An 18,180-nucleotide genomic window follows, 5' to 3' on the forward strand; every position below is an offset into this window, starting at 1 on the left:
TTATATCCTGTTCTCTCTCACTCCAAGGGGGGCTCAACATGGCAATATTCAATGCTTCATACAGTGTAAGATGTTACATTCATAGACTGTTATGATGACAACAGTGGCATTGCTCTTTCTGCTTTAAGATTGCGTGTGTTGTGCTTTTTGTTACTTTGGTTTTGTGACTGTAGTTTATTTGTGTAAATGATGTATTAGGTACTACTACTAGGTTAAAGAGCACTATAAATAGAATAAATGAATGAATGAAGAAATAAATAAGTAGTAAACAAGCATTGAATCACTTTATCTACACAGCTGATATTAAGGCTCTAAGAGCTTATTTATGTCCCTATGTGAGACGCCTGTTCTCTGTATTGGTGTGTGTGTACGCACACACATTTCTTCCTTGCCTTCAGGCAGTTAGGCTCCTGAACTAGTTTTTTTTTTAATTTTTTTTTCCAGGTTTCTATTCATTTTTATTTTTTTTTTAGAAATTAAATATAAGAGTTTACCCTAATATTCAAACAAAACAAAAACATACAACGTATTACACACAACAAACCCTGCACGCACCCAAAACCCCTATCCCACATAAAATAAAACCCCTTCCCCACACCCGTGCACCCTTCACCATGACTTCCAACCCTGAAGCACTATGAAGCCTTTAAGCCAATTTATATATCCTTGTTAATAGTAACCCTAAATTCCTAATGGAACTCCTCTATGTTACTGACTCCTTATTCAGATATGCTATGGCCAGCTTCCATGTTTCTAAAAAGTCCTCATTACTTTTGTTCTTCCTATTGTTGGTAAGTTTGGCCATTAGCATATATTCCCGCATTCTTTCTCTCCAATCCTTTTTAGTTAAACCTTTTTCCCCTTTCCAGTCTTTGGCTATGGTCAATCTTGCTGCCGCAAAGCTATATTGGTATATTTCTTGGTCCTTTTGGTTATTGTTTTCTCTATGTAGACCTAATAGACACAATCCTGGGCTTTTTTTAATCTTATTATGTAGCATTTTATTAGTCTCTTTAATTACCTTGTCCCAAAATGCCTGTATGGTCATACACGTCCACCACATGTGGATGAATGTCCCTTTCTGTTTCCTACACCTCCAGCAAATACCTTGTTGTGATTTATCTATTTTTGCCAATGTTGCTGGGGTGATATAGCATCTATAAAACATTTTATATTGATTCTCCCTAATTGATCCAGATATTGTGAATTTGAATTCTTTGTTCCATAGGTACTCCCAGTTATCCAATTCTATTGGCCTACCTAGGTCCTTGGCCCAGGATATCATTACTGTCTTGACTGTATTATCCTCCATATTATAACTTAATATGTATTTGTATAATCTGGATATTAACCCTTTATTTCCCTTTTCCCATATTCTTTCCAGTTCTGATTTTTTAGTTGCGAAACCAACCCTCATATCTTTTTTATATCTTTCATGCAATTGGTGATATCGAAACCAATCATTAATCTCCAATTCTTCCCGCCCTTTTAATTTCCATTCTTCATTTTCTCTAATAAGGTATTCTTTATATGTTCTTGTTTCTACACTTAAGGCTGGTCTTATAACTGCTTCTAATGGCCTCAACCAAAGGGGTGTTTTCGGTTCCATACCTTTTCTATATTTTTTCCAAATGTCTAATAGTCCCCCTCTAATTATATGTTTATTAAAGTCTTTATTTAATTTGTCTCCATCGTACCATACATATGCATGCCAGCCGAATCTTAATTCATATCCTTCCAAATTTAATAGGGTCTTATTTTCTAATTTTATCCATTCCTTCATCCAGGACAGAGCTGCAGCCTCGTAATAGGTCCTTAGATCGGGTAAGCTTAGCCCCCCTCTTCCTTTATCATCAATTAAATTCCGGTATGCTATCCTCGCTCTTTTTCCAGCCCAAATAAAATCTGTAATCTTTCTTTTCAATTTCTAAAAAAAATTTATTCCTTTGATAATGGGTATATTTTGAAACAGGAATAGCATTTTGGGGAGTACCATCATCTTTATTACTGCAATTCTGCCCATCCATGTTAGTGGGATTGTTTGCCATCTAGTAAGATCTTTTTTAATGTCTTCCCATACTTTGACGTAATTATCCTGGAATAAATTGATATTTTTGTTTGTGACCCATATACCTAAATATTTTACTTTTGGGATCACCTTGCAGTCTGCTGCGGCCTCCAGTTTCTTACAGCTTTTAGCATCTATATTTTTTACTAAAAACTTAGATTTTTCCTTGTTTATAATAAATCCTGATATGTCACCATGTCTTTGAATAATGTCCAATACTTTTTTAATACTTTGTAGTGGGTTAGTTAGAATACAGACTATATCGTCTGCATAAGCCCTAATTTTTAGTTCTTGGTCACTGATCTTTAAACCCGTAATTTCCTTCTCTTCTCTTATTCTGACATTTAAGATTTCCAGACCCATAATAAATAATAGTGGGGACAGCGGGCAACCTTGTCTGGTCCCTTTTTGTATGTCGATGTAATCTGATAGTTGACCATTGATGTTTAACCTTGCTCTTTGATTAGTGTATATAGCCCCTACTGCCCTTTTGAATTGGTGGCCAACTTCAAATTTTTCTAACACTTTTTCCAAATAATCCCATCTAACATGGTCAAAGGCTTTTTCTGCATCAATAAAGAACAATGCCAAATCTCTATTTGGGTCTTTTTCTGCTACTTCCAGGGTGTTCAATATCAGTCTGATGTTTTGATTTACTTGTCTTCCTGGGAGAAACCCCACCTGGTCTTTATGAATGATCTGTGCTAGAGCTTGCTTAATTCTATTTGCCAATATAGTGGCAAATATTTTGTAATCGCAGTTCAGCAATGATATTGGTCTATAATTTTTAATTAAGTCTAAATCTTTATCCTGTTTAGGGACTAAAACAATTATGGATTCCTTCCAAGATTCTGGAAGTTCCCCCTTTTTCAAGACCACATTCATCACTGACACCAACTGTGGTACTAGCTCTTCCTTAAACGTTTTATAGTATAGGGTCGAAAGTCCATCTGCCCCAGGGGACTTATTTACTTTAGCCATATTTATTGTCCTGATTACTTCCTCTGGTGTAATTTGTTTGTCTAAGTCAGCTTTCATTGCTTCTGAAATTTGTTCTAAGTTTGTCTCCTCCACATACTGGGAGATTGTCTTAATCTCCCCCTGAGTTTTTTTGTATAAGTTGGCATAATATTCTTCGAATAGTTTTTGTATCTGTTGTGAATCGGTGACAGTTTCTCCTTTATTTTTTATCCTCATTATCAATGGTTTTTTCTTTGCATCTTTTATTTGCCAAGCTAATAATTTCCCTGGTTTGTTTGCATTTTCAAAAAAGTTGTATCTATTATACATAACTTTCCTTTCTATTTCACTAGCAATTAGCTGTTCGTATTGTTGGTGCAATTTTTTTAGTTCACCTTGTAGTCTTGTCTTTGTACCTTTTTCTTTTTCTATTTCTAATTCCTTTGTCCTGATTTTTGATAACAACTCCAGTTGGGCCTTATTTTTTCCTTTGTACCAGATCGAGTTTTGTTGTATCAATAACCCTCTAATTACTGCTTTACCAGCGTCCCAGACTATTCCCTCCTTCATTTCTTCTTTAGCATTGTCCTTAAAGTAATTATTAATCCCCATTCTAATTTTTTCCCTATGTGACTTGATTTTCAAAATATAATCATTCATTCTCCAGGCTCTGTTTCTTTTATATCCCACTCTTAATTTCATTAATATCGGATTATGGTCGGCTAATACTCTTGGTAATAATTCAATCTTCTCTGTTTTACCCACTAGTTCCTTAGTGCCAAATGTCAGATCAATTCTTGAGGATGTGCCATGTCTATGTGAATAGTATGAATACTCTTTCCTTGTTGGATTGTGGACTCTCCAGATATCATAAAGTTGCCAATACTGAATTTCCCTTAGGAAGGATCCTGGGAGTCGGCCTTCCTTCCTGTCCTTTTTAACTTTACTATCTCTGTCCTCTTTGGGCACCATGACTCCATTAAAATCCCCCATCCATAACATTTCCTTTTCCCCATATTCTGCTAATATACGTGTCAATTTTTTATAGAACAGTTTTTGTTTGTTGTTTGGTGCGTAGACTCCAACTAATAGTACCGGGGCTTTTTGTATATATACTTTAATTATTAATATTCTGCCATCCTCATCACAGAATATTTTCTCTGGTGCCAGATCTTTTTTTATATAGAAGAGTACTCCATTGGTCTTTTTACTGTTACATGCTGTGAATAAATGGCCCAGCCTTTCTCTTTTTAACAGGTGACTATCCTTGTATATCAGATGTGTCTCAACCAAACACACTATGTCTGATTTGATTTTCTGCAAGAAATGAACCACTTTCTTACGTTTATAGCCATTATTCAAACCGTTAATGTTACAAGACATGATTTTTAAATTTTGTACAGACATTTGAATCTACTCAATCCCATCCCCCCACCTATTCCCCATCCCAGTCAGCAAAAGAAACATATTGTATTTCCCAATAATCAGTTCATTACTCTTAATGTCCCTTTATTTGTTAGTCTGTTCCCCCACTTTTTTCATCTTCTTCCACTTCTTCAACTTCATCTTCCTCTTCTTTTTCTTCATCTGTCTGGGTGCCCTCCTTCTCATTTTCCTCCTGCTCCTTCTGCTTTCGCTCTTTCCTTTCCTGTGGCACCCCTTTACCCCTTCTGTGCCCCTGGCTCTCATCGCCTGCAAGCTGTTGTTCTCCCCCCGGAAAGTCCTGGGCATATTTCCTTAGGAACTGTTCAACCTTCCCTGCATCTGTAATATAGTGTCTCTTTGACTTATGGTAGAAGGAGACACCCTTTGGGAAGAGCCAACGAAAGGGGGTGCCTTTGTTCTTCAGTTTAACCACCAGTGCATTGAATTCTTTCCTTTTTCTAAGAAGCCTTCCCGGGATCTCCTTCATCATTAATATTTTCTTTCCCTCAATCACAATTGGGGTTTCATATTGTTTTTTCAGCACTATCTCCTTAAATGTTTTGGCAACAAATTGTACTATACAGTCCCTAGGTACTTTTTTTTGTCTTGCAAAGGCTGAGTTGATTCTGAAACAAGACGAAATTGAAGCATGAATAATGTCCAGATCTTGCTCTTTCAGCAGCCCTGCCAACATATTAGCAATGAAAGAGATGAGACTTTCTCTTTCCAGGCCCTCCTTAAGACCTCGTATCCTCAAAGAGCACTCACAGGCTTTCAATTCTTGCATCGCTATGGCATCTAAGACCTGTTCATGGTGGTCTTCATAGGTTTGACTCTGAACTAGTTTTTTTAATCGTGTCAGAAGAGAATTGAGACAAGTTGTTTCTAGTGTGAGAGAATCGTCCGTCTACAGAGACATTGCCCAGGGGACGTCTGTATGTGTTACCATCCTGCTGGAAGGCTTCTCTCATGTCCCCCATAGGAAGCTAGGGCTGACAGACAGGAGCATACCCCGTCTTGCAGATTCGAACCTTCAACCTTCAGGTCAACAGTTTAACCCATTGCATCACCGCAGCCCCTTCCTGGACTAGTTATAAAAACATAACAAGTATGCCTTTGACTGTTTCGCACCAGTGTGGAAGAGTTATTGAGAGAACAAATAATTTATTTCTTTAGATATTTATATACATCAATATATCATTATATCCATCCTGCATCAAAGAATTGCAGGATGGAGGACAGACAATAAAATAACACAAAAAAACTCCCAAATATTTAAAATAGTATATACTTTATCAGAATTCCACAGCTGGAATAGGTCTGCATAGTGAGGCCGCAAAAACTTTGGTGAGGAGCCATGTCTTAATTTGGTATCAAAATGAAGCCAATGTGTGTGCTTCCAGGGCAATTTATGGCCTTCCTTGCATTGCAGTGCTTGGTCTTTTTTCCTATAGCTAAGATTGAATATGCACTGGACACAACTGACAGCAAACAAGAGAAAAAGGGCATAGAATCCATGATGCAAAATCATTCTTCAGCTTTTGTCATTGGAGCTGAGCAGACAGTAACTAAAAAGGGAGAGTTTTATGTGGGTTGTGACTTTTCATAGCCTTCAAAAGTACACTTTACCTCAAATGTTCAAAGATGAAATGTTTCTTGAACTTTAGTAGCAGATCGTTGTTTTCATTATTGTAGTTTAAGCTGATCAGAATATTTAAGCCTATTTAAGATCCTGGTTGCTACATACTACATCAGATTACTCTTCTTATTCTGCAGCAAGAAGCATCCTTAGTTAGATATTCTTTACAGTTATATCTATAGTGGGAGTCAGATTTCACTCTCATACTAGGTTGAACTGGTTGGGAATTGGAACAGAAAATTACTTCCAAATGTGAATTCTAGTTGCCAATAAAATCTTTCTTTTCTAAATTGGAAGGTATGGAGCAGTGCAATTGTGTTGCTTTTGAAAGGGGATGCAGTGGTTTGAAAGGCTCTTTGAGAAGAATGAGCTGAAAACACCCCCTTGGGCTTCTTATGTGTTTTATGTAGACTATGTTTTTTTCACAGTTGCTTTAGCCATTACATTGTAGTGAATGAGAGGATATGTGTGCAAGAAATCCATCAATAAAATCATAGTGAAAGCTCTGGCACTTGTCCCTTCCAGTTCTACTGTACTAGGAATGAATGAGGTGGTGAAGATGGGGCTGATCTAAATCTTAAAATTTACAGGTAAAGAGAAAGTTATAAGGTTGTGCAGATACTAGAAACTGGATATGATAGTGTGTGTGTGTGTGTGTGTGTGTGTGTGTGTGCGCGCGCATACTGGGCCATACTAGGAAACTAGTGGAGTGATTTTAGTGATGGTCTACAATTTTGGAGGTCAGGGTTCAAATCTCTGCTTGGCCATGAAAACCCACTGGGTGACTTTGAGCAAGTCACATTCTCTCAGTCTTAGAGGAAGGCAAAGGTGAATCCCCTCTGAACAAATCTTGCTAACCAAGTCGCATTCTCTTAGCCTCAGAGGAGGAAGGCAAAAAAAAATTGATAGGTTCACGTTAGGATAACCACACATTAGAAATCACTTGAAGGCACATTGCAACAAGAGGCCATGCTTGATTTGAAAGATAAAGCTCACAGCATTGTGCCACATTAGAAATGAAAGGGGAAAATGAATTTTGGATATTTGTCACCATTTCTATGATTGGGCAATTTCTGATCAGTTGGAAGCTTCAGAGTGGAGCAGAACTGGGAAACTAGCAAACAGGTCTAAATTTTCAAACCCTGTGATCCTCTTGCAGATGTACAACCAAAAATCCAAAATGAAAGTTCTAGAAGTCACTAGACATCTACTTCTGATTTTCAGAAAATGTGTATGATATAACCCCGTTATGCACAGATTCAGTATCATAGTTTCACTTACCCATGCTCCAAAATGATTCCACTCCAGAAGTGTTTTTGGGCTCCTCGAGGTACTCCAGTGTGATTTTGTAATTGGCTGCTGGCCAAGTATAATAAATATATATGATTCTCTATTATCCACAGTTTTAGGTATCCACAGAGGGCTTTGGAACATATCTGGTTTCTCTAAATTGCATTGGGGAAACCCCTAGGCTGGTTGCTTACAGCCAAGAAGATAGGACTGAGTTTGTTGGACCAATAGTCTCTCCAGTTTAACACAGTTTCCTATGTTTCTTTGCTTAATAAGAATAATTAATATTGGTACTGTGGGATTCAGAAAGATAGTAGAGACTACAAGGGCCACCCATTCCAATCCCCTGCTATGCCAGGAATTCATAAAGCACTCCTGACAGATAGCCATACAGCCTCTGTATAAAAACGTATAGAGAAAGTGACACTACCATACTCCGAAGCAGTATATTCCACTGTGAAATAGCTCCTACTTTCAGAGAGTTTTTCTAATGTTTAGATGGAATCTCCTTTTCTGTAGTTCGAATGTGTTGCGCTGTATCTTAGTCTCTGGAGCAGCAGAAAACAAATTTACTTCATCTAAATATTACACACATTAAAATATTTTAACATGGCTATCATGTCCTCTCTTAAACTTCTCTTCTCCATGTCCTCTTAAAGGAGATTAGTAATCTTACAACCTTGTCCTAATATTTACACAAAGGTCAGTGTTATTGAGTGACTCCCTGTTGAACTTGATAGAGTTGCTTCAGGATAAATTATGCATAAGATCAGATAAGATCATTATGCAAATTGGCAGTGATCTTAGTTGTTCTTCATTATCTGAAGTGGACAGGAATATAAGTCATAGTTGGTTGCCCTTTTTACAGAATACAGGCTTAATAAATGTGGAATGATATATATAGTATATACACAACTAACAAGACAAGATACTCCTCTGCACTCCAAATTAACAGTCTTATTATTTTAAGTGTAATGTGTGTTTTTGTGTGTGTGTATGTATATATATATATATATATATATATATATATATATATATATATATATATTATTTTAAATGTTTATGTACTGCTGGTGATTTTGCAATCACTCTGTGCCAAATAAGTTGCAAAATTATATTTTATTTTTGTTACCAGCCTTTCTTATGCCCAAGGCAGTTGTACTGAAATGCACTGTCCACGGATTGTCTAATGCTAGTCACTACCATCATTGAACAATATGAAACCTTATACTTGAATTATTTATAGGGATTTGTGGTTCTTATTTGTACCGATCCTACAAGGTTTCTTAACAACTTCATACACAATGAAAACACAGGAATTAAGTATTTGGGAGAGTTGTGGGTTGGGGAAAGGCAAAAATAAAATTCAGTAAAAGCAAAACCAAAAGACATCCATGTAGAAGTTGGATGGATTACACTGAGGGCGGATGCCAGTATGGAGAACTTCTTTTTGTAGTTAGTAAATACAAATACCATATGTATGCTGCAACACAAATAACAGGGTCTCTCCTGAACAATATGATCATTTGAAAGGTTGGTATGCGGAAGTTGTTCTTGAGTCGATCTAGTTTCAAGTTGTATAGAGCTTTTGTATATATTAATATCAATGTCTCACCTAAGCAGGCAGTGCATCTCATTTACCATAGGTGTAATAGCGATGTGATAAGTCATCACCTAGTTACTGGTGTTAGCAGTGCAGGATACCGTAAATATGGAAAAAACATTAATAAAAAGGGGTGCTTTTATTTGAGATAACACCTTTAAGAATCTCTAGGTTCTCCAACATGACTCTGTATGCAACGTCCAGTGGACATTAATCATAAAATTGCACTGGATTCTTAGAGAGAACAATTTTATCACATTCGTGAATAATCAAATCTGCAAAGGCCAAAATACCACAGATGTTGAAGGGCTGATTGGACAGAAATCCGGTCTTGAAGTTATGTCTTATAGTGGCCAGCTATCATTGACCAGAAATATATCAGATATACATGTTTTGTGTATTTATATGTAATATAAAGTTTTCCAATTGGTAAGCTATTCGGCCAGAAATGGAAAAGAAAAGCACAGCATCGTATATTTTGACAAATGGTAGATTTGCGTAAAGCCAAAAGGAGTGGATCAATGACAAATCACATAGAATAGAACAGAACAAAGATTTCATGAAGCCTGCATTAATTTTTGGAACTTGGATTTTGCTAATTACTGTAAATGTTTTTGCCTAGCATAGTGGAGCTATTGAACCTTTGGATGGTGTACTAATTCATGCAGCAAAGTGCAAGCATACAATTAAAAACCTTTAAATACAAATTAGTTCATTCTGGTATTACTTTTCTTAGGCAAGAAGTTTAACATTGTAGCCTTTAAAGGAGATTCCACATAATTAATACTCTTCTTTCTTCCTTGTTTTCTTTTCTCTTTCTTTCAGGACCAGCACAAAATCAGATGCAGTTCTCTTCTGGATATGGCTCATATTCTCAAAACTACTCACAAGTGCCCAATAAAGCTGTCCCTTCACAGCTGGATAACCATTATTATTCTGCCCATTACTCAGTACCAGCACAAAATGTTAATGCACCTGTTGTGACTTCCAAGATGCTGAATGCACAGGGATCACAGTACCTGCACAATAGGGCACCTCACTTTGTAGAATCATCTGGACCTATCCAAGGAATGATTTCTTCTGCATCCCAATTACATCCCAACATTTCCCAGTCATATTCCTCATTTGGTAGTCCCTACAGTAATTCAGTTTTGCACTCTGACAGCTCTTCAGTTCCATCTCAGGGATTTTTTCCTCCATCCAGTCATTATATCATGCCTGCTGCGCCTCTCACTGCTTATCCTAATGTCTCATTTCCTTCTGAGTCCATCAGTAGTCCCTATGGGCAAGTGCCTACTTCTCACAGTGTACCAGCTCTTGGATATCCAAAAGAGGCAAGCACTTACTCTAGTCAAAACAGAGTCCCGCCGACAGGACAACGAACAGCTCATCTAGGTTACAACTCGACATCATGGTCTACTCCAGAACTCCAGTCGGCTCAAGAGAATCATACTGCATCCTTTACGGGATCATTGTCTGAAACAAGCAACCTAGAGAACAGAGGTATTTCACAGAGAGCAAAGTAGGCCTAATAGTGAATCCAGTTGTTTGCTCGTATGTCTGCTCTTTTTCCAGTGGATGGAAGTGGGTGTACTTATAATAAAGTTTTGCGAATTTTGGGAACTGAACCTTCTGTTCAGAACGCTCTCTGGTTGTAAGCGCTTTCTCTCCTAGCTTATTTTTCCTGGTCTTGGAATACTGGTCACCTCCCCTGTTATGAGGGACTGAGCTATAAGCCAGGTGTCTTTATTAATGTTTGATAGGGACAGCTGATGAAAATGTCTTCTGGGTGATGGTTTCCAGTTGGGTTCTGCCTGGATGGAGTAGACACCCCCTAGAAGACCTAAGTGTGTGGGGTAGATTGTTCGGGAGAAGGAGTTTCTGTAGGTAACCTGGACCCAAACCATGTAAGGCTCTAAAGGTCAAAACCAATACTTTGTACTTTACCCAGAAACTAATTGGCAACCAGTGGAGTGACTTTGGTATAGGTGCTGTATGCTCACTCCTGGATGTTCCTGTGACCAATCTGGCTGCTGAGTTTTGAACTACTTGGAGTTACTGAACTTGATACAGAGGCAGCCCAATGTAAAGCACATTGTAGAAGTCCAACCTTGAGGTTACCAGCACGTTACCAATATAGCAGTTTTCTTTCTGCTACAGGTGTTAAAAGTTTTATTTATTTATATTTAATTATGTTTGTTTATACCCCACACTTTCTCTCCACAAAGGAAACTCAAAGCAACTTATATTTTAAAAAAATCAGCATTGCAAAGCCGTGAAGGTTTTGTTATTACCTATTAATACTGCCACGAAGAGTTTTCTTGTATTTCAACTTTAAATAGAATTGGCACAAGCTATATGTCTTATATTTCATAGCTGTTTGCTCTGGTGTTTGCACCAGCAGTGTGAAATGGGGACAGAGCAAAGAGCAGTAGCCATATGCAGCCAGAACTACATTATAAGTGACCACATCTGTTATTGATCCCATCTGACAGAGTGGCATAGAATATATCTAATCACTGAGCAGCCTGGCCTATGTGTGTATATGAGTGTGTGTTTTTGTATCATCTGAAGATTTTACTTTATGTATTTCTTCAGCTTATGAAATCTTATGGCACAATAAATATCTTAGTTTTTAAGGTATTGCAAGATATTGTGTCAACAGGCTAGTATGACTAGCCTATTAAAACTATTAATCAGTGTAACTGTTGCCTTGTCTTGCCTGTTCGGTATTTCAGGCTCACCACATCCTGCAAAGCAGAATATTCAGCCTCTAAAGCCTGCCCAGAGAATTTCTTCAACTGCAAGCTCTTCAGTTATAACACCTGCTGTGGAGAAAACCACAAAACCCTCCACCTCATCCTCTCTTACACAACTGCCAGATGCCTTGCTTCATGAAGGTATAAAAACTGGAAGATGGGTAAAGCTTTCTATGGATTTTGAAATTGCCCCTGTGTTGGAATATCATAATTTTGATTTGTATGACAAAATCAGAACCAATTTTTGCCACTCCTAACTTTGTAATAAGAGTAGATGCTGGGATTGTGAAGTTTATAACATGTTCCGATAAATCTGTGGGCTGATGTTTTTTGTAAAGGCAGACATGAAAGATAGCATTTCTGTGCATGACAAGCCACTTCACTTCCTAAAGATACACAAGGTGACATGCTTAATAATGTGATTGTGAAGTCTGAGTATATTGATTATTCTTCTGAGAGAGAGGACTGGAACTTTCATAGTAGATTTTAACCCCTTCCCCCAAACCCCCTTATTTGCTAGTTTCCTGGGAACATACTTCTACATAGCAATCTCCCAAACAACTAGGCTCTTAAGAGATGCCCTGTCATTTGTAAGCTTAAATAACCTAAATAATAATTTCCATCTGACTAGCATCTGATTCCCCCCCCCCACCCACCCCCCACCCCCGATGAAGCCTTATTGTAGCAAACTAGGACCCACAATCTCTTAGTTGGCTTTTGTGACAAAACTCCATTTCTAGCTCCAGTTCTAACTGCACAAATATATGAACATGATACAAGCAGTTGTGTATGTAAAATAGATTGCAGATTCAGCACAGCATTTATGGTGATTTGACTTTGGATGGAGAGATTGTTAATGTGCAAAAGGGTTCATATTTGGAACTACTTTCTTGGAAAAGTCTGAAACTTTGCTGACACCATATCAGTCAAGTGCTGATTTGTTCCTCATGCCTGACTTAATGAAGATTTTAACATAAATAGATATAAGTAAAACATTATATGATTGTAGTACACGACCTTTGCTATCCTTGGTAGAAGTAAATTAAAATGCTAGAATGAATTGGAAAACATCTGATTCATAAGTAAATATTTTGGAAAATGGTGCCTACAGTCGAACAAACCTCTTAAAATTATATCATCACTGGAAATACATTTCAAAATGTAATTCCAAATGTGAACCAGTATGCAGTTAAAATTAAATATATCACATTCTTCCACTTTTGCGGGGAGCAATACACCTACCTCCATCTCACTTGGGATCAGGAGGAAGGATTTCTGAATGATTTAATTATATAGATTGAAAAGACAAGCTGTTATATTTAACTATATTTGATAGAATAATAGAAATACAAATTCTGTCAATTTCTTAATTTATTCTTATTTTTGAATTTACATTTTCATTTGAGCCCTCATTGGGTTGGATGATAACCTTCAACCTGCCTCTGATCAGCTTGATTGCTTGCACATTTAATAAGCAAATCTCATTGATTTACATTGGAGTAAGCACAATTCCAGAGGCTAGCCAGAAGAGACAAAGAACTATTTTTAAACAAGCAATGCATGGAATTGGAAGAAGACAACAGAATAGGAAAGTCAAGAGACCTCTTCCAGAAAATCAGAAACATCGGAGGCAAATTTCAGGCAAAAATGGGCATGATCAAAAACAAAGATGGCAGGGACCTAACAGAAGCTGAAGTGATCAAGAAAAGGTGGCGAGAATATACAGAAGATCTGTATAGGAAGGATAATAATGTAGAGGATAGCTTTGACGGTGTGGTGAGTGAATTAGAACCAGACATCCTGAGGAGTGAGGTTGAATGGGCCTTAAGAAGCATTGCTAATAACAAGACAGCAGGAGACAGTGGGATCCCAGCTGAGTTGTTTAAAATCTTGGAAGGTGATGCTGTCAAGGTGATGCATGCCATATGCCAGCAAATATGGAAAACACAAGATTGGCCATCAGATCAGAAAAAATCACTTTATATCCCCATACCAAAAAAGGGAAACGCTAAATAATGCTCAAACTTCCATACGGTGGCACTTATTTCCCATGCCAGTAAGGTAATGCTCAAGATCCTGCAAGGCAGATTCCATCAATACATGGCACGAAGATCACTGTAGATGCAGACTGCAGCCAGGAAATCAGAAGACGTTTACTTCTTGGGAGGAGAGCAATAGCCAACCTTGATAAAATAGTGAAGAGCAGAGACATCACACTGGCAACAAAGGTCCATATTGTCAAGGCAATGGTATTCCCCATAGTAACCTATGGTTGCGAGAGCTGGACCATAAGGAAGGCTGAGCGAAGGAAGATAGAAGCTTTTGAACTCTGGTGCTGGAGGAAAATCCTGAGAGTGCCTTGGACCGCAAGAAGATCCAACCAGTTCATCCTCCAGGAAATAATGCCCGGCTGCTCACTGGAGGGAAGTATATTAGAGGCAAAGTTGAAATATTTTGGCCACATCATGAGGAGACAGGAAAGCTTGGAAAAGATCATGATGCTGGGGAAAATGGAAGGAAAAAGGAAGAGAGGCCAACCAAGGGCGAGATGGATGGACGGTATCCTTGAAGTGACTGGCCTGACCTTGAAGGAACTGGGGGCGGCGACGGTTGACAGGGAGCTCTGGCTGGAGTGGTCCATGAAGGCCCCGAAGAGTCGGAAACAACTATGTAACTGAGAGAGAGAAGCACACTTGAAATGTGTATAGCTATGGGTTTTTAGCCCTAAGTGCAATACATAATACTGTGTTTCTGTGTACATTGACTAATGGACTACAGAGAAATGAAATTGCCTGAATCTATAAATATACTAGCTGTGCCCGGCCACACGTTGCTGTGGCGAAGTATGGTGGTATGGGAAATAAAGTATTGAGGAATTGGTGGTAGTTAAGGTCAAGGGTAAAGGTTTTCCCCAGACATTAAGTCCAGTCGTGTCTGACTCTGGAGGTTGGTGCTCATCTCCATTTCTAAGCCGAAGAGCCGGCGTTGTCCGTAGACTCCTCCAAGGTCATATGGCATGACTACATGGAGCGGCGTTACCTTCCCGCCGGAGCAGTACCTATTGATGCACTCACATTTGCATGTTTTCGAACTTCTGGGTTGGCAGAAGCTGGGGCTAACAGTGGGGTCTCTCTCCGCTCCCCCAATTCAAACCTGTGGCCTTTCGGTCCAGAAGTTCAGCAGCTCAGCGCTTTAACACGCTGCGCCATCAGGGGATATTATTTCCTAAAGGTTGTGAATATACAATATTTCTGATTGGTTTTTTTTTGTTTGTTGGAGGCAAGTATGAATGCTGCAATTAGGAAAAATGATTAGGATGTAATGGCCTTGCAGCTTTAAAGCCTGGCTGTTTCCTCCCTGAGTGAATTTTTTGTTGGGAGGTGTTAGCTGGCCCTGATTGTTTCCTGTCTGGAATTCCCTTGTTTTCAGAGTGGTGTTGTTTGCCATATTTTATGTGCTTCTACTGTCTGTGGCCCTGAGAAAATAGAGGATTCTCCAGACTTTGATGATGGGAATACTTTGTTGGGAGGTGTTAGCTGGCCCTGATTGTTTCCTGTCTGGAATTCCCTTATTTTCAGAGTGGTGTTGTTTGCGATATTTTATGTGCTTCTACTGTCTGTGGCCCTGAGAAAACAGGATTTGCCAGACTTTGATGATGGGAATACTTTGTTGGGAGGTGTTAGCTGGCCCCGATTGTTTCCTGTGTGGAATTCCCCTGTTTATTTACTGTTCTGGTTTTAGAGATTATATTGTTCTGCATTATTCTATCCCAGTAATTATTTCATATTAAAGAAGAATCTCACTTATCCAACATTCGCTTATACAATGTTCTGGATTATCCAACGCAGTCTGCCTTTTCATAATCAATGTTTTTGTAGTCAGTGTTTTAAATTCATTGTGATATTTTAGTGGTAAATTTGTAAATACAGTACAGTAGAGTCTCACTTATCCAACATAAACGGGCCGGCAGAACGTTGGATAAGCGAATATGTTTGATAATGAGGAATTAAGGAAAAGCCTATTAAACATCAAATTAAGTTATGATTTTACAAATTAAGCACCAAAACATCATGTTAGACAACAAATTTGTCAGAAAAAGTAGTTCAGTACACAGTAATGCTATATAGTAATTACTGTATTTATGAATTTAGCACCAAAATATCACGATATATTGAAAGCATTGACTACAAAAATGCGTTGGATAATCCAGAACGTTGGATAAGCGAGTGTTGGATAGGTGAGACTCTACTGTAAATACTACATAGCATTACTGCGCATGGAACTACTTTTTCTGTCAAATTTGTTGTATAATATGATATTTTGGTGCTTAATTTGTATAACGATTACCTAATTTGATGTTTAATTGGCTTTTCCTGAATCCCTTCTTAGTATCCAACATATTCACTTATCCTGCCGGCCTGTTTACGTTGGATAAGTGAGACTGTATATTGATAATCTTAAATTATCTGCTTAGAACTGGATTATATGAGGCCCCTTCTTCACAGCTGTATAAAATGCACACTGAAGTGGATTATATGGCAGTGTGGAGTCAAGATAATCCAGTGCAAAGCAGATAATATAAGATTATAAATGGGTTGTATAGCTGTGTTGAAGGGCCTTGAGTCTACACTGCCATATAATCCAGTGCAAATTAGATAATCTGTGGAAGAAGTCTAAGTGAGGCCTAAATCTGCCTGTCCCTAACTGAAACCTGGCTGTCCCTTGGTTGCTAGGCAACCAAGTGGGCAGAGATTAGCCCTCTAAACTGGCAGCAATTGGATAAAAAAAATTATTGCTCTCCCTCTAATTAGGACTTTATTTTTCTTTTCTTTTTGTTGTATCAACCTTGAGGCGTGGATGATGGGTTGTGTTGTCAAATTTTGAGGTTGGGGGGCCTGTACTTTTGTTGTTTTGTGAATTGCCGTGATGCCATCACTCTTTTATATATATAGAAGATTTGTACAGTCTTTGCAAAAAAATTTCTGATGGTTAAAAGGTTTCTGTTAACTTAGAGAAAGTTAGGAAGTATGTCTGTCTAATGATGTTTTTCCTCCCTTAATGCCTTATGTATATTTTGGACAAATGTATATGCTTATTGGTTTGAATATATCTTCCATGCATGGAAGAAGGTTGATTGAACAGATGAGCTACTTCATTCATTGAAGTATACAGCTGTTTTGAGTATCTTACCCAGAAATGTTCAGAATCAGAATCTCGTTGGCAATTTTAGTCTTGGCACAAAGGATGCTTTATAACACATGTGCTACTTTATATAAGCACCACTCCAATAGGAAATGGCTTCGGTTGCGTGAAATACTTTTGCTGTGATTGGAAGAGTATATGAGTTTCATTTTCCACAGCTGATATGACTCAATTTCTTATGCATTACAGATATATCGGATTTTAGTTGATCTCTTATACTATGTTACTACGCAATAAACACATCTTGTGCTAGCATTTTGAGGATTAATATTGAATAGATATTTAAAATACATTACATGCAAGTGCTGAACCATAAAAGCCTGAAGAGGCGTTTCTTTAAAAAAATATCCCTGAATTTTAGAATTCTTTTCAGATTCAAGCTCAGGAGTGCATTACCTCTCATTCTGAAATAGCCATTTTGTGCTATAATTATCTGGCTAGTTGTTTCTTTTATCATTTATTCTAGATACTATATATTTCAACACTTAAGTGAAGTTCTTACATTGAACAATTGGATGGAAGTGGTTCCACCAACCTTCTAGATTTATTAAAACTGAAAGACAGTTCAAGGCCATGCATGTGTGCACCCCTTCAAGTTGTCTGTCATCTTATGGAAATGCCATGAATTTCTTAGGGCTTCCTTAAGCAAGGAATACTCAGGTGTTTTGTCAGTTGCTTTCTCTGAGATACAGTCTATACAGCATCCTAGGAATAAGTACCAGAGGTCTGGCCCCATTTAGCTTATCACTGCATCTCAGCATCTACCCAATATTTCATAGCCTCGTTTGATTCAGAGGCAGAGAGATATAGCTGAATGCTATAAGCATAGTGGCAACATTATCCCCAGATATTCTGCAACTGATTGGCCAACACTTTATCACTTTGCTCCCTAAAATAACTGATTGATCAATACCGTGTCTATAATTTTGCTCCCGAAAAGGATTTTTTTGCAACTGGACAAATAAATATCTAGTTTGTTCAGGGATCGTATCTATCCACGAGTACTTTGTGGTCAACAGAGATCTCCTGAAGGAAGAGTGACAGCATAGTGTCTTTTGTATCAGTGCAAGAGGAAGAAATTTTACTGCTGTTGTTGGTTGCTCTCCTAATCCAGCTGTACCATGTTTCAGTGATATTTACTAGGATGCTGTGCCCTCTTTTTCAGGCCATTTTTAATGCCTTCTTGTTATAAGTGGAGGTTCTGAAACTGTAGACGGCTTCTTACTGCCACCTA

The 18,180-nt window shown here is 38.0% G+C and overlaps 1 protein-coding gene across 6 annotated transcripts in view; it reads left to right on the forward strand.

Annotated features, from left to right (window-relative positions):
• sec24b (SEC24 homolog B, COPII coat complex component) overlaps positions 1–18,180 on the forward strand; it is a 60,584-nt gene that overhangs the window by 13,986 nt on the left and 28,418 nt on the right. For all 6 annotated transcript variants that reach the window (XM_062983001.1, XM_062982999.1, XM_062983000.1 and 3 more), the window contains exons 2-3: positions 9,811–10,488; positions 11,724–11,885. In XM_062983001.1, coding sequence (XP_062839071.1) covers positions 9,828–10,488; positions 11,724–11,885 — 823 coding nt within the window. In that variant the 5' untranslated portion in view covers positions 9,811–9,827. The remainder of the gene's footprint in view (positions 1–9,810; positions 10,489–11,723; positions 11,886–18,180) is intronic.

Source organism: Anolis carolinensis, chromosome 5 (genome assembly GCF_035594765.1).
Source record: "Anolis carolinensis isolate JA03-04 chromosome 5, rAnoCar3.1.pri, whole genome shotgun sequence".
Lineage (NCBI taxonomy): Eukaryota > Metazoa > Chordata > Lepidosauria > Squamata > Dactyloidae > Anolis > Anolis carolinensis.